Below are 26,623 nucleotides of genomic sequence, written 5' to 3'. Positions count from 1 at the left end.
GTGTTGGAGTGATTTCGATAAATAGCGAGCGGCACTTGAGCGATTAAATCGATTTTTCTAAAGACTGTAGATTCAACATAAAAGTATAATTTTGTCTTGTTAATGATTAATCTAGCTTAAGTTTACAAAACCATGCTACTATTTGATTTTGTACATTGATTCCGAACATTTTACAGTACTGAAATTAATGAATACTATTGATTGCATCAAAGGTATTCATTTAATCCAAGGTAAACGGAAAATTGGAATAATGAGCAATCATAAAACTATAATTATAGTGAGGGGTAGATCTCAGGGGTATTTAAAACTATGGGTTAGTCACCAATATCGAATTTCGAATTTTAATCTTCCTTTATCACAAACAATTTTCAATTTTAAACAATAATTACATTTAGACGCGGGCGCACGCTATTCACACTCAAAACGGAAGCGCCCGGAACATAGATTATACACTGTTGAAAAGATCGACATAGATGCTAACTATGTATAGCGAGCGGGCATACGGCCGCGAGAGTGACGTACCGGTCGGTTTGCTACATACTCCCCCTCTAGTCCTGGAGGACGCCCTCGCTCCTGGACTAGCATCTCATTACTACTGGGCTGAGGGACAGGCGCAAGACCAACCATACCACCAGCTGCGGGAGAAAGACGTGGAGCTTCAGCACATGGTTCAGCATGCCGTGTCGTCATATGCCCTGGAACTCGAGAATCTGTTTTAACATTATTTGGGGGACGACCACGTTTCTTTTTAGGCATCACCGGCCGCGGAAGAGCATCACTCTGATTCTCACGGTATAGAGTGAGATCGTTCACATGATATTTCCCTAAAACTTCATCAGGTTTGTCAACATGCCCCACGTTGGGCGCCAGATATAGTGAGGGGTAGATCTCAGGGGTATTTAAAACTATGGGTTAGTCACCAATATCGAATTTCGAATTTTAATCTTCCTTTATCACAAACAATTTTCAATTTTAAACAATAATTACATTTAGACGCGGGCGCACGCTATTCACACTCAAAACGGAAGCGCCCGGAACATAGATTATACACTGTTGAAAAGATCGACATAGATGCTAACTATGTATAGCGAGCGGGCATACGGCCGCGAGAGTGACGTACCGGTCGGTTTGCTACATAATATATTTTCCAAAACACATGATCACAAGCACTTGCATAAGCCCGTTTTCGAGGATAAAAATTCGACGATAGTAAGCGAGACTTCTCAATTTATATTCATTTCATGTATGAGAAAATTTATATGAAATTTATACATTGTCAAAGAATTATTTTGAGAAAATTTTGTTGCATTTTAAAACAAAACGATTAAGTGCTGCTTATTTTCTTTGTTATTATCATATTGTTTCCCTGTTAACTATAATCAATGCACCTTTATGTTGCTATCAGTATTAGTATGATTTATATACCTACTTCAAAGCGATTTTTCTGTAGTATGTGAAATCGATTTTTAATGCATATCCAAAATGAGAATGCTGTTGTTGCATATGCGGATGAACGAGCTTATTATGCTCGACCTGATGGTGGTTACCGAAGCATGTAGACTTCAGAACGCAAATACCCACCTTGAGACACGAGATCAAAGTTTCACTTATATTCTATTACGGTCGTTTCACTGTTTAAGCCGGAACGCACCCTACCACCAGTAGAAAAATTATCACTTAACCCCTCTTATTCTTGTTTGTCGCTACACTCTTAGCAGAACGATCATGACCGTCCTGTTTGCGTTAAAGAGTTTTATAAGCCAACCAGTCCTTCCTCCGCGCGTAGTTGGAATAGTCCATTAGGCTATCGACGAAAAGATAGGGAGGGGGAAAAACTAATGAAATTGCATTGCAGTTCACTAGCTGTCTAGTTTTTTTGATAGAGTATTTCTTAGTGAGTAATTGAGATTAGCAGTTTTTTTTGTACTGAGGTACATACGCTACCAGAGCGCCTTCGACCCTGTTCGAACTTCGCGCCGATTCCCGGCAGCGCCTGTGTGCGAAACCCATGAAGCGCCTCCTATTTTTACCAATCTGCACTTTTTATTATTTGTTAATTTTGAATTCTTTTTTTTTTACTGACAATCACGCCACGTTAACTGGTCTCGTGATAAGTTCGTAAAGAACTTGTGTTACAAGTACCAGATAGCGGATATAAATGTAAGAGTTTTATTATACACATACATATATTTAATATTTAATAACATCCATAACCCTGGAAAAGATATTTATATTTATCATACAAATATCTTCCCTTGGCGGGATTCGAACCCGCGACCCCCTTGTGTAGTGACCATGTCAATTACCACTACACCAGACGGCCGTGAATTGTATTGTTTTGCCGTAAATCTTGTGAGACTTGTACTAGAAATGTAATTTAAGTTTTGTTATTTACAAGGCATATGTTGCGCTTATTGTATCTACTTACTTATCGATACTTCACTACAAATTTTTTATTGTGTAAGTGTAATATAAATAATTTCGTTGGCGACGCCCTTATTGTCTTGGTGCCTGTGTGTAGTTCTAGTAGGTCAAGAGCGGTTATGTCGCGACTGATGTGCGGAAGCATCAGCCGTAAATACCTTATTACCGGTGAATATGATAATAGTAGGTAAATAAAAATAATTTTTGGGTATTACAAATATATTATATCAAAGACAACTGAACTATAAAATAAGTAAGGATCGTTAAGCTGCATCAATAACATTAAATTACATTAAATAATTCAGTTAAAAATAGTCACATTCGTCGCCACTCCGAAAATAATTTTGACTAGTTCGACAAATGATACAAATTATGTAAATTATTATTACTTCAAAGTAGTTTCATGCCTAGCACCTTTAGAATGAGTGACGACAAGAAACTTTGTTCACGTTGAAGAAAATAACTTAGACAATTGAACATACCTATTGTTTTACAAAAGTTTGAAGTATAAAATCTAGTAAATTACATTAAAACCCATCAACCACTCTATTAAAAAAAAAAAACTCCACTCTTTTACAAGGTTTGACATTTCTTTTTTTTTTTCTTCCACGTGATCAAAGAGAAACGTAACGTAGACAGTAACATTATTGCTTAAGGTTAAGTATGTATACAAAACGTCTAGAATATGTTATCAAAGGAGTTAGTAGAAACATTGATCTCTAAGTATTTACACGATCAAGCTACATTGCTACGTTATTTTAAAATTACCTTCATTTAATCAGGCGAATGCAATAAGAATGTACGGAGTATTGGTTTTTACTTATTAAAAAAAACCGACTTCAAGGATTAAATACATCAATTATACAATAGACAAAAACTTGAAATTACAATGCTAAAATCGATCCTGAAATCAGTGAACATACATAATAAGACTTTATTGAACATAGAAGGAACAGGTCCTTTTCCAAGTCGGAAAAAATAAACCATCCAATATTTTTAACTGTAAAGTTAAAATGCGTAATTCAATTAAGACTTATTCAGTGACAATTCTATAGTTGTAAAAGTAAAAAAAAAACTTTGTAAATACATCCAAAGTTTGATCAGTATAAATGGCTCTAAAAGGCAATGAGACAGTCAGTGTTGTTTAACCTAGTGTTTTGTACTATACCATATTATTATTTTTATCACTGTTATGGCCGCTTTCTATCACTATCGGACATGAGAATTCACGAAGTAGGAAAGCATACACGATTACCGTGATATTTTGTAGGAAGTACATAAATTCAAATGTTGCCAGCATATTAATGTTTTCTTTGCGTCAGCTTGGTCTTGATTTGCTATTTTTGTCAATCATAAGGCATGTCTTAAAGCGATGTGGTTAAAAGCCTTATTTTAGTTTATTTGTTCCGTGCGTTATTGTCGTTATTATTTTCAAAGCGAAACAACTCTTAATGATTCAAGTTATCACGTCCTTATTCTGTTATGGTTCTTCATACGAGGCTGACATAATATAATCTATTTAACATGAATTTCTGTGATACAGTAAATCCTAAGTTAATTATAATGCTACGATCTAAATCTAAAACATTTTGTATAAACACTAACTAATGTCCATTTCTACTTCATAAACGAGTACTCTACAATTTTATTATACATGAAAAACTAGCTACTCGGTTATATATTTTTTATCAAGACATGAGTTCAGTAATAAAATAATATTTACAAAAATAGCCACGTCATCTGTATCATTTGGATCCGACTACATCATAGTACTTCAATAGAAAATTAAAAAATACAAAGGAACTAATTATGATTTAAAGATAAAAAAAAAACAATTAAAAAAAAACACACCACTCACTAAATTTCACTACGATAACAAATTAATTATTGTTGTTGTCCATATATAAAATGTACTATAAAGAGTACAAAACGCTATAAAACTATAATATATTATTATTATTCGATCGAGTTTGATCGTTTTATATTTAATGTTGATTACAAGCAAATTGCTCGTCCCTTAAAATAAACTTTATTTAATTTAACAAAAAAAAAAAGGTTTCTTGAAATCAAAAGCTACCTGTTTAATTAACTCTTAATTTATACTCAACGGAAGTCATTTGCCAATAATTATAATCAAGTATCAAATCTTTGGAATTTGAAGTTATTCTAATTTATTCGAGAGTTTGGAGAGATACTTATTTAATTTTAGGAGTCGGTCAGGCCTTGACGTTTCTCTTCTTCCAACATGGCGTCGAGTTCGTCCGTCAGGTTGGCGAGCATGTTGCCGATGTCATTTAGAACGTCCACGGGCTCAGTGCTTTTCCCTTCGTCTTTATGTTCGGGCAGCGAGTGAGGCGTTGTCGGCTTTATGTCGTTGCCCCGGGGCGGCAGGCCGGCGTGCCCCATGCCGGACCGTCCGTAGTCGACCGTGTGCGGGCGGCTCGCGATCTGGCCGCGATTCTGCTTTATCGTTCCCGCGTTTTCGTTTGCGAATGGAATGCTGTCCGACTCTGTGCTCGAATTCGACTAGAACGAAGAAAAAAAATATGTTGAAATAATTCGACTTTTGCCAATTACAGTTCGGTGTTGCCATGTATAATTGGGAAAGAATTTAGTTAACTAAATAATTATAGTAGAAATCTATATGAAGCTGTGTCTATTTTTTGCTTAGACGTGTGGACGAGCTCACAACCTACCTGGTGTTAAGTAGTTACAGGAGCCCATAGACATCTACCACGTAAATGCGCCACTCATCTTGAGATATAAGTTCTAAGGTCTCAGTATAATTGTTACAACGGTTGCCCCACCCTTCAAACCGAAACGCATTACTGCTTCACGGCCGAAATAGGCGGAGTGGTGGTACCTACCCGTGCGGACTCACAAGAGGTCCTACCACCAGTAGGAATGAAGTGACATTTGGAAATGTTACTTTTCGAAAAATATATAGACACCAAACAACAGCATTCGCCCGCGAAGAATGCTCGATAGAAGATATTTTATTTACTTTTAAAAGAAACATCACACTTCTTCCATAAAGTAAAAAAAAAGAAATTTTTAGCTACCTTGAAACTAGCATCAGACCCAGTTCTGAGTTTATCATCTTCGTATCTCCGCGGCGGCGACGACGGCGCCGGTGGAGGGGGAAGCAACCCGGTACTATCCAGAGACACGCTCAACGAATCCGAGCTGGGATACGCTGGCAGACTGAGAGGCAAACTCTTCTCGGGGTGTATTTCCACTGTGGTCTGTCCGAACCGGGAAAACGGGGCGTATTGGGAGCTCTGCCTTTTAGGCGGATCCGGGGGCGGCTTTCTGGCTACGTGCGGACTCGCACCGTACGCGACGCGTTGCAGCCTCGCCGAGTACGCCAGCTCGTCGTACATGTAATCCGGCGACTTGTCTCTGTACGCGGGTGTGGCTTGGATTTTGGCCACAGGACGAGGCCGCACGAGCCCTCGCGGACGGGGCAATGTTCCTCCACCCTCATACGAGCTGTCGTTTGTAGGCGTGATGTCACCGTCATCGTACGAACGCCTCCACTGTCCGCCGCCGTAATAGAACCCGGCTTCCGGCGAGAATGTCGTATGGGATGACCTTTCAGACGGGTCTTCTAGACTTTCAAGAGATTTGCCGCGGGGATGACGAATCTGTGAAGAATACGACCCGCTCTCATTTGTTTCCAAAACACAAACAGCAATGTAAAGCAAACGATGGTGAAACATTACCGACCGGTTACATTAATATTCAAGAAGGGGTCTTTAATAATAATTGTAAAGAGCTCAGGATCGTATAAATTCCATCATTTACTTTAAATCGAATAAATAACCTACAATACGTTTGATAAATGGGTGCTTAACAAAAATCAAAAGGTAATATTACATTATTTTGAATAACTATTACAAGTATGGTACATCTTCATGGACACGTATTGTAAATTGAGAAAAAAATAAATTATATCTTAATTATAACTAACAGAAATAGTAACACTGTATCCGAAAGCATATTTTTCAGAATATTCTATCGACTATCTATCTATGTAGACATTATTGATTTTTGCCAAATTTTTCCTATAAATAAATAGGAATCTGAAATCCATGCTAGGCTGCGGTTGTTAAGTGAATTATATTATCACTGTTAATAAAACTATGTATGTTAATATCATTAATATAAAATACTTGTCATATTGAAAACCATGCTCCTTAAATAAATTACTTTTAGGTATTAATGAACTACCGTGCATAGGCTAAGTGCTACATAGTCAGGCATAACGATGACAGTAAGTAGATATTAAAAAACAGAACAAACAACACATCGTGTGCTTTAAAAAAAAAACGAACATAGACAACATTCACACATTCGCGTGCACGTAAAAGCGTTGTGCTTCGGTGATCGCAGACAATATTGTGCCGTAGGAGGATTCCATACCTGTATAGGGACCAGATCAGTGGCACATAATGGCGTCGCTAGGGCGTCAAAGTTTAGATCAGGAGGTTTATGATAACTCCTCTCCCACTGGTAACGCTCCCTCGGATATAAATCCTTTAGCCGATAACGTCCACAGTGCGGAATGTGTTTGAAAGAAAAAAAAAACAGAAAAAAATAAAAAATGAAACATTCACATGCCGCATCGAGCTTGTGGTGTGGTGAATGCATATGATGTTGCTGGTCGGATGGCAACTCTAACATTTTTTATGTGTAACAAACAATAAACAATTCAATTTCTTTTAGAAAAAAATAAATCCTTTTGTGCATAACTCAGTTTAAGCACATATTAAGGACTTAATAGATCAGTGGGAGAAACTAATAACAAGTAAGTTAGTTTTAATCAAATTAATCAAATGCAGAAGTAACAACTTAGTTCTGAATATATTGTTACATTTCAAAGAGAATAAAAAGAGAATAAATATTTGACTAATAGTTTCGACACCCTCGTCAACTTAGATAAAAAAATTAAGAAAATTAAAAAAATTAAGGTCAATTGCATCATAGACCAGAGACAATATTTCCAAACATGCATAGACTTGTTTAATCCGACCAGCGAATGTAAATGGCGATGGATGGCGGTGGACCTAGAGTTTGAAGCGAAGTTCTGGTACGCAGGGGATTCTAGTGATCGTGAAAAGGGAAACTATTGATTTGTATTGGCAGGTCTAAATATTTTTTCTTATAAGTATCTTCAAAACACTTTGGAAGTGGTTTCACAAACAAAATTATGTTAAATTTGCCTTTTAATATCACGGAGGCTTGTAGCTTCTTGTAATATCACTTTAAGTTGCCTCAGTTATTGTCGAAAGAAGTACATGAATAAACTGTCAATATTAAATTAGTGGCACTGTTAATTATTATTACGTTAGTAAAATATAAATATCTCTTTTAATTTATAGCATTATTTGGCGGCAAAGTTTCAAGATGGCCGATGAGATGACAAGATGTTTTACGTCAAAAATAATCATAATTAAAAAAAAGTGATTTGAAGTGATGCTTTGAAACTCATTTCCGAGAGATGACTTCTAAAAATCTAAAATGAATATTTATTTTTCGTTTATTTTCAAATTTAACTCTTAATCTAGAGATTCTAATTTCTAAAACATCACTACAAACGCCAGTTTCATTAATTAGTTCACGCTCTGCACCGACCTGGCCCGGCTGTATCCTTGTAAAGTCCAAGGATCCCTGGTTGCTGATGCTCCTCTTCCCTGCTCTAATGTCTTTCACTCTTTTAATGGCAAGCAGTATTTTCTTCTGGTGACCAAGTCGCACTATTCCCATGTCCTCTAGATCCTAATAAAATAAGTTGCGTTAATTAGATCTTCACGATTTTTACACCAAAAAAGGACGAAGTTCTCAATTCGTATGTATTTTTTATAGGTGAACCGAGTTTGGTGATTCAATTTTTTTATTTCATAGTCGATGCTTCTCTTTGGTTCCAAGTTTTAATATCTGACCAGTACTTTTTGAGTTGTCCTTAATAATGCATATTTATTGACTTCGGTGCCAATGCCAAGGAGGGTCACAATCTTGAGCAGCTGATGGTGAGGGGTAAGATAGAGGATAAACGTCCCAGAGGACGCAGTCTCACGAGATGGCATCAAGTTCCACGATGCCCTTCACGAAGCCAAGGATCGCAACAGATGAAGAATAATCGGATACTGACGCAACGGGGAAGTCACGACCCAAGAGAACGACGTGTGGAGGATGTACCAATGCGGTGGACCAAGTAAATCAAAACTACAGTGGGAGGTTCTCTAAATCAGTGCAGTAGGATGGCCTCGAGCAGGGTGGGATGGCGGGACATCGCGAGACGCTTTATGTCTACCCCTACCAACAATACATGACGATCATGACCACTCCGTCAAGAGTGACATTATTGCGAAGAACAAAAACAAATTGACATCGTCTACGACTATGTCGGTTTTCTATCTTGTCAATTTTTTTTTGGAACGAAGTTCCTTATCGCGCGTTGTGAAAGGGGGCTAGACGGAAAAAATTCTTACGAAAAGTTGTCACGACACTTTTTAGATCCGACATTCTGACCAATCAACGTGTAGGCGCTTATCGCGTGACATTGCTCGTATCCGATTGGTCCGCGTAATGAGTACAGTTTCTCGAGATAGCGTTTCAACAATAGTAATTTAGTTCATAGTATTGTTTTTTTCGTCTTCATAATGCCGTAATTCATTATTATAACTTATAAAAAAAATTACAATTCCTTCACTAATTAATCGAAAGGAACTTCGTTCCATCCGGGTGTCCCTTGACACCTCTGAAGTTTTTTTGTATTTTTATTATTGAACTAATTTTACACTTTCATTATTCAAACATTCATTATGAATTTTGCTGCAACGTACCTCCCAAGCGAGTTGAGTGACGTCGTGCACGGTGCGATAGCCCTGCGCCACTAGGGCTGGCCCGTACTCTTCCAAACGTAGAAGCCGCAACCATTCTTCTAAGGAACCCTGGAATATAAAAGGATTTAAAAATCATAAGCAAAGACAGAATAAGAGCTCACCTCCCGTCTGGGCGTAGTTGGGATGGCCTCTTAGGCTGCCAGCGAATAAGTAGGAAAAAAACAGCACTTGAAACGGAAATAAAGTTGAAGGTGAAATCAAACGTGGATTTTGGACATTTTTATTTTTTCCACAGGAGTAAATCACCGGATCCCCACCCGCGCGGCAGGTAGAGTATGTGGGAGTTGAACCTCACTAAAAACTCCTGCCACTCACAACCGGCGCCCTACCTCGGACCGGGCCGGAGCCCAGTCGGGGCCATTGAGACGGCGGGACAGGCTTGACGCAGAGTACATTACATCCATCCCGCCGTCCCACGGATTTTGGACATAGCAGAATTTGCAGGAATAATAATATTTAATGTAACGTTCACAGGCATACCGGTATGTAGTCTGGCAAGTTATCCGGTACGTTGAGATTGGCGAGCTCTGCCTTTAACCTCTTGCGGTGGTTGGGCTTCTTGATGCCGACAGCCGTGAGGTCCTCGGGAGTCATCCTTGTTATGGTCGGCAGATCGTACCCGGCCTCTATGAAGAGCCGCGCGTACTCCTCCATTTGGAGGTCAGCTAAGCACGAGTGGATTATGTCTGAATCCTGGAATTAAGTAAAGCTTGTTTAGAATTGCTTTTAAATAACTTTTACCGGAGATAGGGAAACTTGTAATTTTTCAAACGATTACGCGCATTAGGATACAGGACATGTCTCGAAACATGACTTCGGAATTCGCTTTTTATTGTAATAGGAGCCCTTATTGAGACACCCTCCAAACTAGATGCATAGTTGACCGCAGAATCAAATTCTAACCGTACTGAAGATAGGGACCACATGGTTGATTAAAGAAAATACATGACTACACTATTGCTATCACGGGATATAGGGATGTACCTAACCCATAGACACAGCCCACTGAGTTTTTCGCCGAATCTTCTCAGTGGGTCGCGTTTCCGATGCGGTGGTAGATTCTGCGAAGCACTGCTCTTGCTAGGGCTAGTGTTAGTAATGCCTCCAGAGCCCCGAAAGCTCACTTAGTCGCTCGGTTGGGCTGGCATACCCTCTCAAGACTACTTACGTAAGAAAGCAAAATAGAATGGATGTAGAGACTGCAGCTGTAGGATTCTGTGTCGTTTCCCATCAGAATGACATGTTTTTTTTTCGGTATAAAAGATAGCATATTCTTATGTCACTTGCCTGAACTAATACTTAAAAAAAATATCACGTCAAACTGTTTTGACATGAAAGAAGGAAAAAATAAACAAACACACTTTCACATTTATTATATTAAGTACGGGAGTAGGGATTAAGTAAAAGAAACGTTAACTTACAGGTAGACCTTGAGCTATCATAGCTCGGACTCTCTCGGCCAAGTTGCCACAGTGACAGGTGGCGTGGTGGTGGTGCGGCATCCGACCTGACGCCCTGCCGCTGTCCAGGGAGGCTGAGGAGTGTCGAGATCCTGAGCCTGCCGATCCTGATGACGACCCGGGGCTGTCCCGGCCGGGACTCTGCTAAAGACAGTCGAATGTATTTAAAATTATTTTAAATTCGAAGTCACTATAAATAGCGGTAGGCAGCGGCTTGGCTCTGCCCCTGGCATTGCTGAAGTCCATGGGCGACGGTAACCACTAACCATCAGGTGGGCCGTATGCTCGTCTGCTTACAAGGGAAACAAATAAAAAAAGAGGGAGAAATAAGTAAATTATTATTTATCTATATTTTAATACGTGAAGCAAAAACTTTGTACCCCTTTTTACGAAAATTTCTCAGACAGAGAAGTATGAAATTTCCCACACTTATAGAGAATATAGAGGAGTGCAGAATGTATTTTTTTTTAATTATGCTTAAAAAATAGATGAAGTCAATAAAAAAGCATTACACACACACTACCATGTATTTGACCCACAAAAGCATGCATACTACATATTTGTTTATTGTCAAACTTTTCTTATTGCCTAAAGTCTGTGGTCTGATTAAGAGTAGATTAAATATTGTTTGTTTTTATTAATATTTGTCTAAAGTGTAGTCTTGGATTTCACTGTGATTATAGGAGTGTAATAAATAGTCTTTGACAATAGAATCATAATAGTGTACAAACTTATAATTTCAATTAATTATAGTCGAATTTGTACTACCGGGGGACCGGTAGCTATTATTAATATTACTGACCTGCGTCATATCGATTCCCTGATCATCGCTCAGGGCCAGCTGATGATGGTAGTATACGGCGGCTTTGTGTGTCAGCGGTTGGGCGGGCGGGGGAAACGTGAAAGTTCCTCCACCAGCCGGACTTTTACCGAGACTCCCACTAGCGCCACTGACTCCGGACACCGTGCTTCCGTAGTCGGAATGGTCATCTGTAATTAAATTAATACAATATAATCCACGATTTGAACATTGACAATGTGGTTCGCAAACATTTCCCGTCACTGGTCGTCACTGGTCATCACTGGCCATCACTGGTCATCACCCTTTTACTGGTGGCAGGACCTCTTGTGAGTCCGCGCGGGTAGGTACCACTACCCTGCCTATTTCTGCCGTGAAGCAGTAATGCGTTTCGGTTTGAAGGGTGGGGAAGCCGTTGTAACTATAGTTAAGACCTTAAAACTTATATCTCAAGATGGGTGGCGCATTTACGTCGTAGATGTCTATGGGTTCCAGTAACCACTTAACACCAGGTGAGCTGTGAGCTCGTCCACCCATCTTGAAATCATTGAATTTGTATTTTAAAATTGTTATTAATATTTCTGGATTAGAGATTTCAGTGAAATTAAAAGATGCGAATTTTTGAAAAACCAGTTGCCGTGTGTATCCTGAATCAGTAATCGTACAGTTTTATTTCCAATTGAAACTGCAAACGTTTCTAGCGTCACACACAGCTCGATTCTAATTGGTGGCGATTATATACACATCTTTTAATTTCACTGAAATCTCAAGTCCAGAAATAACAATAACAATTTCAAGAGCGGCATATCTATTGCCGCTACAATCGATCTGTATGAAAAACTTCACTTTCATCATAGGTTCGGGGTGGTTACCAAAATTTAATTCTCACCTCTGGTATGGGATGGCGTGTCTGGTGGTTGCGGGTATGGTTGGTCTTCACAGGACGCGTATCCTTGCGAGCCGAAGCTGGAGCCGGAGTGTCTGTGCTGTGGGGTCCCGAACGCGTCTCCTGGCACCGCCGGTGGAGGGACCCGCTTGGCTGTGGCCGTCTTGCCTGCCCCGCTGCCACCGCGAGACATGCCGCCCACTGGAATATAAACAGCAACTACTATTATAAAACTGTAGTTCATCATTCATCAGTTTTCAAGTTCAGATTAAAATCGCACTACCTTGCACAATAATATGGCTCCTACGATATAACTGTACAAGTTGCTACTTATTTTGTATTTACTTGCATATTTTTAGTATTTATTTGTATTTAATCGTAAGTCTATCTTATATTGTATTTATTTTTTACATGTGTATATTAGTATATATTTTTATGTAAGTTTATTAAGATATAGCACCGTCCAGTTCGCTTATTCCTCTCCCTGCAAGGTTGCCTGCAAGAGATCGACTATTATTTGTTTTATATGCTTACTCTGTACATATGGTGTTAAATAAAGTGTTATATTATTATTATTATTCATCATCGTTATTTCCTATTACCCTCTGCTGGGGTGTAGGGCTCGAATCAAACCCTTCCATTTACATCGGTCTTGGGCAGTCTGTTCTAGCTCCTTCCACGTCATGCCCAAGAAACTTAGCTCTTGCTTCACCGAGCGACTCCAAAAACTGTAGTTAATTAAGATATTTAAAGTAACCACTATATTATGGTTTATCTATACTAATATTATAAAGAGGAAAGATTTGTTTGTTTCGAATAGGCTCCGAAACTACTGGACCGATTTGAAAAATTCTTTTTCCATTAGAAGCCGACATTGTCCCTGATGAACATAGGCTACTTTTTTTAATTTATTTTTTATTTTATTTTTTTGGTTTCATGTGTGTTTTAATGTTTCGGAAGCGAAGCGAGGGCGGGTCGCTAGTATTGTATAAATCAAGTACCTAGGACCCAAATTACTAATTAAAAAATGTAGTATCATTTCGTTGATTCGTGTCTACATTTATTTGTTCGATAATCCAAAAAAAATATTGGAAAATATTTGTTAAAAAAATTGTTTAATAGCTTAAGATTTTATAAATTAATAGCGTCGAGGAAACTCGGGGCGGAATTTGATTCCGGAGCCTGTTGGAAAACGGAGAAAGTGTTCTCTGGAAACACTCTGTGAAGGAACGCGGCGATGTCGCATGTAACGGCCTGGCCACGGGGATCGGCGGTGCGAACAGCGAAGCGGTGGACGAGGCGACCATTCGCGCAGCACCGTTTGCAGGCCACGGGTACTCACGTTCGCCGCCGCGACTAGTAAGGAAGTCCGACAGCGAAATGTCTATATCGAAATTATCTCGATATTGCTTACAAATTAATAGTTTTTTGGTTCAGGACCTATTATTTGGAAAAGATTGTGAAGTACATGATTTGAATAAGAATCGGAGTATACCTATAGATGGAGAATTCCACAAGAAGTACGAGAAATACTTTGGGTGGCTAGACTTCCAAATAGCTGGTCTAGCTAGTATTTCAGCTATTTTTTTTTTATTGCTTAGATGGGTGGACGAGCTCACAGCCCACCTTGTGTTAAGTGGTTATTGGAGCCCATAGACATCCACAACGTAAATGCGCCACCCACCTTGAGATATAAGTTCTAAGGTCTCAAGTATAGTTAAAATGGCTGCCTCACCCTTCAAACCGAAACGCATTACTACTTCACGGCAGAAATAGGCAGGGTGGTAGTACCCACCCGTGTGGACTCACAAGAGGTCCTACCACCAGTAATTACGCAAATTATAATTTTGAGGATTTCATTTTTATTACACGATGTTATTCCTTCACCGTGGAAATCAATCGTGAACATTTGTTGAGTACGTATTTCATTACAAAAATTGGTACCCGCCTGATATTCGAACACCGGTGCATCGCTCAACACGATTGCACCGGACGTCCGTTAGGCCACGACGACTTTAAAAATATAAAATAAAAAATATAAAAATTTCGGCGTTAATTTTTCGCGGCGAAAACAACTAAACTCATTTAATCACTGTACTATTCGCCGCGACTACCGCTCGACTCCGTGGCTCGCGCCGTCCGTATTCATGCATTTGTTTTGCTCGCCCGCCGCATCGCGCGATTCGCTCGGTACATTTCGCCGGTCGCTTCGTCGGTCGCCGGTGCGCGTGGCTTGTTAGGTACATTTCTATGCGCTTGTTTTAGTCGCTAGACGCTTCGCCGTTCGCACCGCGCGAATATTCGCATCGGCGAATGTCCCGTGGCCAGGCTGTAAGTGATTTTATAAAAAAAATGGTGGAATTATCATAAACAACCTCTAAGCTTAATCTCCATTTCGCGATGGAAAATTTCTGCACTTCGAAGAAGTTCCATCGAAATGACCCTATTTAAAACAGTTCAATAAAAAAATTGAGTAGGTACTTGTATTAACATATCATTGCATCTCAAAAACTAAATTCTCTTTCCTACTCCTACCTACTCGATTTAAAAGTAATCTTTCATAATCAATCAAATGATTATAATGAATTAAGCTTTATAGAATAACAAAGTAAATGAAAACAAAACTCCATTAATTATCTTCAACTTCCATAAGGTAAACAAAAAATATTGTTGTAACAGAATTTTGACAACAATCCAACAGAACATATTGAAAGCCCTTCTGAAGTTTTCATAATAATGTGGCTCTTTAATGCGAACAAGCCAGCTACGTGGTAATGGCGTTCGTTCACGCGTCATCCTGATCGCCGATAAAACTAGGCAGGAGATAATAAGCTAAACCTGTAATCAATCATGATCACTCCGCTAGAGATGGGCCTTAACCTAATTGCTGTGCCGAATCGATAACACTAACTAATGGGCGAAAAAATCGACATATAATTAATTACGATCCGAGCCCTTGATAGCAGAAAGAAATGGATTTACGGGACGAATTTCGTAATATCGCTCTTTGTACATTATGAAATTTTACTTAAATATTTATTATAGACTAGTTGACCCGGCAGACTTCGTAGTGCCTCAGTCGATAAATAAAAGACCTAAACTTTTGTATAAAATAAACTTAAAACAAACAAAAGGAATCCATCCGACGGAGGACACATCAAAGGAAAAACAAAATTGTTATTTTTATTTAATTCCGAGAATTTTCATATTTATCTACCTTTTAAGCCTTCTCTGGACTTCCACAAATAATTCAAGACCAAAATTAGCCAAATTGGTCCAGCCGTTCTCGAGTTTTAGCGAGACTAACGAACAGCAATTCATTTTTATATATATAGAAGAAGATATTATCGATTTTGTAAACAATGAATATGTAATTGGACTGGCCTGGCCACTAGAGACGAAACTGAATTTGAATCACGTCGATACAATGTGGTCCTGAAATCGTTTTGCGAATCGATTTTATTAAATGTTTCAATTATACGCGCCGACACCTCCGAGAGCCGACACGTTGGTTGTAAAATGAAGCAATTAACCGAATATTTCGTGTGAAGAAGATAATTTGTCTTGAAAAAAAATAAAAAAAATAAAAATGGCGTCGTACAAATTACTTGGGGCTTGTACGATGTTGTTTTTTCGCACAGAAATTTCGGTCACCGCGAACTTTCGTACGTTTAAAATAATATCTTCAATTACACGCACGCGAACATTAAAAGTTATTACAAAGAAATTTTATTTCATATTAAAAATGCACATGCAATATGAATGCGTGCTAAATTTCATGAAATCGAATTTTTCATTATTTTTTTTTCTCTCTCGCGTAGGTACCTACCGTTATTATTTTGAGCACTTTGCGATTAATCGTATCATTCGAAAGTTAACAAAAAATATGTAGATAGTTAGACTTTGGTTTTTGATATTCATTTATAAAAAAAGAAAAACAAAGAAATTATATTCATGCGCATAAAGCAAATTCAAAGCAAAGTCTAAAAACATATATTTGAGAAGTGGTTAAATGATTCTTATTTTTAAATTTCTTATTATTCAGAAGATCTTATTAATCCGACTAAGATTCTTGAAGCATCAACTGTCGTGTGCTCTACCCTCTTTTCGTACCTAATTTCCTTGACCACCTTGAGTACTGGTGGTAGAATGTGCCGTGACACGACCAGATTGTACCTGTGGTTTCACTTGCCTATTACTGCCGCGAAATCAAATCAAATAAAAAAAAACTTTTTTTTTATTCAACATAAATATTCAACAACATAAAACAAAAATCATAAGTTCGAAAGATAGCCTGATATCACGTAGATACCAGCAAATCCTCCCTTCCCTCGCACACCAGTTTCAGTGAATTCAGTAAGTGCCTTGGGTCGAACATGATCAAAATAAAAAGACAACAAAAAGGAAATAAAAATTTTGACAAAACCGCGTACTCTTGATCAGTTGCTATTAGCTGGTCTCTGAGCTATTGTTCACATATTACTTTACATAATAAATTGAAAGTCGTTATTATGAGCACAATAAAGACGAGAATGAGCCGTAAAATATTTTAAATCCACAATAAAATATTTATTTAGCTTTAATTTTATCGTTCACAATCAGTTGACGTTGATCCTTATTAGGCACAGACTATCAAACGACCAAGCTTGTTAGCTCTCAAAGCTCTTGTGAAGGGAAATTAGCTCTAACGGCACTCGAGCTTTTAATCTGACCCCGCTTACTGGATTTACCACCCATAGCTTCTTATGAATTACTTTATTGTCAGTACTTCTTAATAAAGCAAGTTTACTTCATCGGTTTATCGTAGGTCTGTGGTATTTATATTACATATTTTTTAATAAGCCTTCTTTTATTTACGAAGATCCTTATTCAGACACGATTTTATTACTAAACTAGAACAGAAAAGTATATTTTCACTTCTTTAATAACACACAGAAATCCGAAAAAAATGTTCAAAAGAAATAATCATCTGTCTTCAACATATGCTATGGTAGGCAGTGACTTGGCTGTGCCCCTGGCATTGCTGATGTCCATGAGCGACGGTAACCACTTACCAACAGGTAGGCCGTATGCTTGTGTGCCTCCAAGGGCAATAAAAAAGTGCATTTATAGCAATATTTATTAAAGGGTGGGGCAGCCGTTGTAACTATACTGAGATATATCTCAAGGCAGATGGCGGCATATACGTTGCAGATGTCTATGAGCTCCGGTAACCACTTAACACCAGGTGGACCGTGAGCTCGTTCATCAATCTAAGCAATAAAAAAATAATTTATAACGACCCCAACATAAATGGCACATCCCACTGAAACAAAACTAGACCTGTTTCTTGTCTCTTTCGATCGTGCGTAAAAGATACCGTGAAAGAATAAGACAAGACAACTCAGTAATCCCGCATCACACGTTATTTAATTTTATGAGGCAGTTTTTTTTTTTTTTTTTTTTTTTATGATTGAAAGTTTACTGGTGGCCCGAAGGCCTTTCCAGTTTCACCAGGACAGGTGGGCGAGCAAAGGCTCAGCCAAGAGGGGTGGGATTTGCTAACAACTGCCCGAGCGCCTCCGAAGGAGACCTAACAACTCAAGAGCAATTGTTTCGCGAATGAATCTACTACCGGATCGGAATCGCGACCCGCTGAGAAAATCCGGCGAGAAACTCAGCGGGCTGATGCATGGGTTAGGTTGCACGTCGACCTCTTTGTCGAGTTCGACGAGTACGGTTACCGGGGTCCCTAAGCCTGCCCCTAGTATTAGAGCTGAAGGCATCTAATGCAAAGGTTATTGGATCTGATGGATCCGTAAGGACGTGTCTAGGGCGTCGACGGTGACTGGCTCCTGCATGATCAGGATTCGGGGAGTAGTCAGCGGCGGCAACGATAAGGCGATTATCATGACGCATAGCCTTATCGAAGTATCGTTCCGACGCTGACTTCATGTATTTCCGAATTGATTCGAGGCCCAGGTCGTCGTGTAGGTCAACGTTCCTCACGAACCACGGAGCCCCGACAGCTAACCTGCAAAAGCGGGATTGTAGGGATTGGAGGGTGTCTATGTGTGTGCGGGCCGCGTGAGCGAACACCACACTCGCGTAAGTCATGACGGGCATGAGGCAGTGTTTTTAATCAAAGTAGTGTTCCTTTAATAATCAAAATTGAACGATAATCACTGACACTTTAAGATTTAAATTCATTTTCTGTATTACATTTACTGGTTTGATATTGGCCTTTAATTTTAATTAATAATTACAAAAATCGGTTGGCGCGACATTAACAAGCCCACTAGTCTATAGAAATTATCATCGACGATCAGACCGATCGTTACTGCGTCGGGCCTATTACAAAATTATCATTCCTGAACTATTATGACAACGTTAAATTTTAGACTCTAATAATATTGAAATAAGAATTATTGCTGGAAATATCCAGCGTATAATCGTTGTAGCGTGGTTCATATCTATTGACATTTTAAACGTTGCTTTGCGCGCCATTTTTGCGCCAATTATGCGGCGCCGATGTCAATATCCTTGTTTACTATTTAAGCCCTAAATATTGGGAATCCTGGTCCTGGTCGTGACTATTTCTGAAGCGAGCCAGCCATTCGATTGGAATTACAGATATTTAAAAAAAACTTCTACATAACAGCATCTTGTATTCTATCAGATTTTAAAATACTTTTTATTCAATAGACTATAATTACCGACAACCAAATACATAGAGAATCAATCGAAAAAAAAACAAATCCTTCGTAAATCTTCACAATTTTTTTTTTTTTTTTTTTTTTTTTTTTTCCTACCTAAGCTGATAGCCCTAGCGGCTATTTCAGCGTAGCCTTAACTTTAGTAGGTGAGCTCACGGGGCTCAAACCTGACGATGTTGCTAACACGAACCCTAGCAAGAGTCGTGCTTCGCAGAATCTACCACCGGATCGGAAACGCGACCCACTGAGAAGATCCGGCGAGAAACTCAGTGGGCTGTGTCTGAGAGTTAATTTACTCGTCGAGCCCTTCGTCGCAAGCGACGGGTTCGACGAGAACGGTGACCGGTGCTTGAAGTACCTAAAAGCACCGTTAGTGGATCAGGAGGATCCGAGATGACGTGTTTAGGGCGACGTCGACTGCTTTCCATTCTGTCCGCAGGATCGGGAATGTAGTTACCGGCGGCCACGATGAGAGGGTTCTCGTGTCGTGCCGCTTTATCGAAGTGGCGCATGGACGCCGACTGCAGATACTTACTGATGGACTCTAAGTCCAGGTCGTCATGGAGGTCGACGTTCCTGACGAACCACGGGGCTCCGACGGCTATCCTGCAAAAACGGGATTGAATAATTTGAAAGGATTTTAAGTGTATGCGGGCCGCGTGAGCGAACACTACACTTGCATAGGTCATGACGGGGCGTATGCAAGTTTTGTAGAGTGTCACCTTATTTCTAAGGGACATTTTACTTCGCCTACATATCATCGGGTAGAGACGTCCTAGGATGAAGGCGGCACGATCGCGTACCGTCTTAATGTGGGGGCGGAATGTCATCCTACTGTCGAGGGTGACGCCTAAATATTTGACCTTCGGGGCCCACGGTATGGGCTGGTCGTACATCGTGATTGGGCGAACGGCGGGGGCGGGGGTGTTGACGCGCCTAGTCGGGAGAGGGATGCTCAGCGTGGTGTTCGGAGGGCGACCCCTTTTGAAGAGCACCGCTGTGCTTTTCGTGGGGTTAATGTCGATGCGCCACTTCCGGAACCACTGTCCCATGGTGGTAGCTGCGGTCTGAAGTCGTCGATGAAGCAACGCCTTCTTCCTACACGAGTAGTAGATGGCGGTGTCATCGGCGAAGAGCGCCAGATGGGTCTCCGGAGACCGGGGTATATCGTTGATATACAAACTGAATAGTAACGGGGAGAGGGCGGAGCCTTGCGGGACTCCGGCTGTGACGTGACGGGGCCGGGAACGCGTTCCCTCGACTCGATATCGGAACGACTTCACAAAATCATTAGTCTTCTATATATACTAATATAAAGAGGAAAGATTTGTTTGTTTGTTCGAATAGGCTCCGAAACTACTGGACCGATTTGAAGAATTTTTCCATTAGAAGCCGACATTGTCCTTGATGAACATAGGCTACTTTTTTAATTTCTTTTTAAAAATTTTTTTTTGTGTCCTGTGTGTTTTAATGTTTCCGAAGCGAAGCGAGGGCGGGTCGCTAGTTATGCTAATATGAATATTTCCTGAAATTTCCTGTCCAGCCATTTCCGAATAAATAAAAAACAAACATGTAGGTATGTTAGTAATAATATGTGGCAATGGCAAATTCCCCATAGACACAATCAAGTGAGTTTCTCATCGGATCTTGTCAACGAAGCACTGCTCTTGTTAGGGCTGGTGTTAGCAAGTTCTCTCAGTTTGATCCCCATGAGCTGATCTATCAGAACGCGCGTAGTAGAAATAGGCCTCCAAGCTACCAATGAGGGGGTAGGATTTTTTTTAGTAAATCCATAAGCTCAATAACAAACTGCATCTATCTGATTTTACAACAATATTCAGATTTTAATATCATGGCTTAATGGCTTTCGTGTTAGGATGTCTACGGACTCTGGTACTTAACTAAGATGAAGCAGACATAAGAATTCTAAAAAATATTTCTAAAAATACTTTAAAATCATAACGTTTTTTATTTTTTTTTATTGCTTATATGGGTGGACGAGCTCACAGTCCACCTGGTGTTAAGTGGTTACTGGAGCCCATAGACATCTACAACGTAAATGCGCCACCCATCTCGAGATATAACGGCTGCCCCACCCTTCAAAAACCGAAACGCATTACTGCTTCACGGCATAAATAGGCGAGGTGGTGGCACCTACCCGTGCGGACTGACCAGTTGTCCTGCCACCAGTAAAAGTTTTTGACGTTTAAAACGTTCGAACTAAACGAAAACTTTAAGAGCTTGAGTCTACTTAAAGTCAAAGTCAACTTCGTCAAACAGAACGCGTAATTAGCGCGCGTCAGAGCGCTACGCTATGACGCCGAGATGTGTTGTACTACTACGGTATGATACCGTCAAACAGAACGCCAGCGCTCATAGCGCTCATAGCGCTGGCGCTCTGTTTGGTTGTTATGTTACCATAGTAGTACACATCTCGGCGTCATAGCGCGGCGTCAGTTTAGAGCTCTGACGCGCGCTAATTACGCGTTCTGTTTGACGAAGGCTGAAAAGAGCGCGACGTTATGTACGCGGCGCTAAGTACGCGTTCTGTTTGACGAAGGCTTAAAACGATGACAATACGAAACCCCAGCCGCAGCCCGCGCAACATTTCACATAACTGCCAACATTAATACAAAACATATGGTCCTGTTGTGTACATTTGAAATTAAACCGCTGCATCGGTATCGTAATTCCTGACCGTCCATATAATAATGTAAGGAGAATTTAATAAGGTTTCGTAATAATGCTTAATGTTATAAACGTTTTGAGTTACGGTAATGATGCGAAAGGTTTCGGGCACACCGTGAAACTGTGCCTTGAGCGATAAACAAACATCTCAATAGGAATGGTTTTGCGTTGCGATCATTCCGAATGGATTATTGAATAAGCATGACAAAGCCATAGATTCGATTTATAGCTGCATGACAACCGGTCCAATGTTTTTATTTTTTAACCTACTTCAGAAAAGGAGGAGGTTCTCGATTCGACTGTATGTTTTTTTTTAATATTTGTTATCTCATAACTTTTGACTGGGTGAATCGATTTTGATGATTCTTTTTTTATTAGAAAGCTCATAGTCCAATTCTGATAGTGGTATCCAAGAGGAAATCATATAAGTCTTAAATTTGCATTAAGTACGTGCGCGACAAATAGATGAATAACTCAACTCAATATCAAGCCAACCGATATCGATGATTATTGTTTGTATATTAATTTGTTTTGGAATATCTTTTTTTTTCTATTTAAAGTCGGTTTTTGTTAAAGCGTGTCTATTTATATTATTATTGCTTAGATAACTAAGTATACCATCGAGCGGTGAAAGGTTATTTGGCATAAGCGAAATTTCGATTAATACGCCACTTTTATATTTGCAGTTAAAGGTGCGTTTTATTTGGTATTAGCAACAACAGTTCGATGTCTTTAACTGAACTATAATTAAGTTTACTTCATTTAAATAACTGAAGAAGTATTTTTGTTATGATATTTTTTCCAAATAAAATTTAAAGTTTAAATGGCTCTGCTGTAAAATTGCAAAAATGTCGCTTAAACCAAATAGTATTTCAGTCGTCGATATGATATTTACGGTCTACTGAACATAAGCTATATCAAAATTTTAAATTTGTACCTTCAAAGCAGTAAACAAGGTTGTTGTTTCTTTTTTTTTTGTTGTTTATATGGGCGGACGAGCTCACAGCCCACCTGGTGTTAAGTGGTTACTGGAGTCCATAAACATCTACAACGTAAACGCACCACCCACCTCGAGATATAAGTTCTAAGATTCTAAGGTCTCAGTATGGTTACAACGGCTGCCCCACTCTTCAAATCGAAACGCATTATTGCTTCACCGCAGAAACGGTTAGGGTGGTGGTACCCACCCGTGCGGATTCATAAGAAGTCCTACCACCAGTAAAATAATATATGTATTACAAATAAATAAAACAGTCCATCACTAAGCCCATTGCTTATTGGATTGGTTGAACTATAAATTATCTACACAAATTGGTTCTGTAAAGTTTGAGATTACGATTTACGACATTCAACCAGCGGATTTCATTTAATACTTGTCGTGTCTCGTAAATCTTACGTATTGAGTATTTAAATCGATTGTAAAACCATCCTGTGTACATAAAGCGTAAATTCACATTTCACAATTCACAAATGTGTCTCAACTAATGAAATGTATCTTGACGTTATGAAGTTGTCAATAGTAATCTCAATAGTACTAAAAGGTTCATTTGTAAATTACTTTTTAATATGCCGTACCAAAGGCGTTGTGAGATATAAAAAATGTTCCAAGACCGAACCATGTGGATACATGTCGAAGCAGTTAACAAAATTAATAGCCTCCAGGATTACAGCGTAATTTAGATATTTTTTAAAAAAATATGGCTGCTGTTATGTTCATTACTATTTCTGCCCTGAAAGGTAGTGTTTCACATCGCGATGGCTATGGGAAAATTTTTCATTCATCTTAACAGAAGGATACCCTGTGCTAAGATCATCAGATCGACTGCTAAGACTCTCTATATATATTTTTTATTTTTTATTGCTTAGATGGTTGGATGAGCTCACGGCCCACCTGATGTTAAGTGGTTACCGGAGCCCATAGACATCTACAATGTAAATGCCTCCACTCACCTTGAGATATGAGTTCTAAGGTCTCATTTTAATAGTACAACGGCTGCCCCACCCTTCAAACCGAAACGCATTATTGCTTAGAAATAGGCAGGACGGTGGTATAGGTACCACAAGCACTGACTGACAAGACGTCCTACTGCCAGTAATTACGCAAATTATAATTTTGCGGATTTGATTTTTATTGCACGATGATATTCCTTCACCGTGGAAGTCACTTCATTGGAAAAATTGTTACCTGCCGGCGGGATTCGAACACTGATGCATCGCCTACATACGAATGCACCGGACGTCTTATCCTTTAGCCCACGAGGACTTCATAATAAACAAAGCCAACGCAATGCTAACAATGCGAATCACAGACAATCAACATTCGAAATAGTTCTTTACAGAAATTTGTAGACTAAAGAATTATTTAATTTTAGTCGTGTTTCGATTGAGCGACCCCGATAGCTACGCTATTAAAAACAAAACTAGAGTCCGCTGAGCAATTAATGTCCCACAACAAGTGCAGCAATGACAGAGATCCATTACTTAGCGAGTTAAGGCAACATGCGGGTAGCATTATTGGAATCCACCGCCATGTTGTATTTATGTTTCCACCAAACTGATTAAATAAATACAATTTTTCTTTAGTCTCTGAATTAGGCGTAGTTTGCATCCCAGACGAATTACTGTCGTTTTGCATTTGCATTTTGTATTTATGGCATATCTTCCGTTCGAACTAGGAATCACAATTAAAAAATATATATTTGATTTCCCTACCATTTATGTACGTATGAGTGTAGGTATTTTTAATGAATGACGCAAATTATTGTAAATATTGTGTACTATTAATGTTAGATCAATTTTAAATTAAAAAATGCCGATTGCATTACATGTTCCATATTAAATAGAGACGTAATAGAATATTATTTTGATTTTTTTTAAAAACAAGCTGACCCGGCAGAATTCGTAGTGCCTCAATCGATAAATAACAAACCTAAACTTTTGTATAAAATCAACTTAAAACAAATAAAAGGAATCCGTCCGACGGGGGCACATCAAAGGAAAAACAAAATTGTTATTTTACTTAATTCCGAGCATTTATGTAACTATACTTGAGACCTTAGACCTTATATCTCAAGGTGGGTGGCGCATTTACGTTGTAGATGTCTATAGGCACCAGTAACCACTTAACACCAGGTGGGCTGTGAGCTCGTCCACCCATTTAAGCAATAAAAAAAAACATATTTCTCTAACTTTTAACCCTTCTTTGGACTTCCACAAATAATTCAAGACCAAAATTAGCCAAAGCGGTCCAGCCGTTCTCGAGTTTTAGCGAGACTAACGAACAGCAATTAATTTTTTATATATATAGATACGGATATAGATTAAGAATGAGCATTATATTTTTCCGTTTTCGTTCGAATTCACAATAAAAGGTAGATTGAAATTGAAAGCCTGTATCGCAACGAGTTTGAGAACATTCAAAACGGTTCGTCTTGGCCGTGCTGACTGAAAACAAAAGGGCCACTATTACAGCTCATTAGGGCGAAACAATTAGAGGGCCCATCGGGGGCATTGTACGCTAATGGCTTAACTCGGCAATTAGTCGGTTGCGCAATGCAAGAACCGTAGGTAGGTAACAGCTACCGGGTGTGGTAGCTAAATACCTCGTGAAAATTAAATGATTTTTTTTTTCAAACAGCGACGGTAATTACTGAATTACGTTTAAATATGAATTTCAGTCGGCTGAGTTATTTTGAATAGATATAGAAGGAATAATAGGTTGTAAATGAGTGTGCAAAAATTTCGATGCCAACATGGTGTAAGTGTTGCTTTGTTTAAACACTTTTATTGTAAAGGCCGTATTTTAGTGCTGAGCCTATTTTCACATATTTTGCGGAAATTGCTGAAGGTTTTTTTTAAAAAAAAGGACCTTATAAAAAACTTTAACTTTAAAAAAATATAAAAATCAACGTTAAATTCACAGCAAATTAATTATATACATATTTATATTTATAAATATTTTATATTTATTTAATAATAAATTGGTTGCTTGGGTTTCTTGAATGAAACTTCCAAATCGATCCTGAGCTTGTATTTTCCATATACAGGTTTTATTTTAATTTTTATGTTGCGAAAAAGATAGCTTGGCACGGCGATTAATTGAAGTGTATAATGGTGTAGGTAAACATAAATAAATATTTCAACGTTGCTCATTATAATTTAGTAGGCGTTACCTAATTATTGTATTTAATATTAAATTATTAATAATTTATTAAAAGGGTTACACATTTGCGCGCTATGACACGTCCGTACTTACAGATCGATATCTAACACCTATAATTAAACTATGGAAATAGTCTGTTTTTCAACGCTCTGCATTTTATTCGCGGTAATAGAGTCGATCTATCGATGGCACGCGGTCTAGGGTTAAAATCTGCGATCGGTAAAATCATTGGTCTACTCGCCTGATACTCACCGCAGCAATACAATAAATTTATTTAATAACTAGCTGACCCGGCAGACTTCGTAGTGCCTCAATCGATAAATAAAATACTTAAACTTTTGTATAAAATAATCTTAAAACAAACAAAAGGAATCCGTCCGACGGGGAACACATCAATGGAAAAACAAAATTGTTATTTTTGTTTAATTCCGAGCATTTTCATATTTATTTACCTTTTAAACCTTCTCTAGACTTCCACAAACAATTCAATACAAAAATTAGCCAAATCGGTCCAGCCGTTCTCGAGTTTTAGCGAGACTAACGAACAGCAACTCATTTTTATATATAGAGATAGAAGATAGATAGAAGATTATTTTGATTT

The 26,623-nt window shown here is 38.8% G+C and overlaps 1 protein-coding gene across 19 annotated transcripts in view; it reads right to left on the bottom strand.

Moving 5' to 3' along the window:
- Positions 1–2,625: 2,625 nt before the first annotated feature.
- Positions 2,626–26,623, bottom strand: part of LOC101736209 (caskin-2) — a 339,004-nt gene continuing 315,006 nt past the window's right edge. For 7 of the 19 annotated variants that reach the window (XM_012695782.4, XM_062673428.1, XM_004932493.5 and 4 more), the window contains 9 exons: positions 12,481–12,678; positions 11,595–11,782; positions 10,754–10,936; positions 9,813–10,025; positions 9,273–9,380; positions 8,062–8,205; positions 6,850–6,963; positions 5,487–6,071; positions 2,626–4,950 (listed from right to left, as the gene is read on the bottom strand). In XM_012695782.4, the coding sequence (XP_012551236.1) occupies positions 4,630–4,950; positions 5,487–6,071; positions 6,850–6,963; positions 8,062–8,205; positions 9,273–9,380; positions 9,813–10,025; positions 10,754–10,936; positions 11,595–11,782; positions 12,481–12,670 (2,046 nt within the window). In that variant the 5' untranslated portion in view covers positions 12,671–12,678 and the 3' untranslated portion in view covers positions 2,626–4,629. Of the gene's footprint in view, positions 4,951–5,486; positions 6,072–6,849; positions 6,964–8,061; positions 8,206–9,272; positions 9,381–9,812; positions 10,026–10,753; positions 10,937–11,594; positions 11,783–12,480; positions 12,679–19,707; positions 19,779–26,623 lie in introns of all 19 variants that reach the window. The other 12 variants (XM_062673433.1, XM_062673436.1, XM_062673434.1 and 9 more) reach the window with 4 other exon arrangements.

The sequence above is a fragment of the Bombyx mori genome, chromosome 17, assembly GCF_030269925.1.
Source record: "Bombyx mori chromosome 17, ASM3026992v2".
Taxonomy (NCBI): Eukaryota; Metazoa; Arthropoda; class Insecta; order Lepidoptera; family Bombycidae; genus Bombyx; species Bombyx mori.
This window is presented reverse-complemented; position numbering and strand designations above follow the sequence as displayed.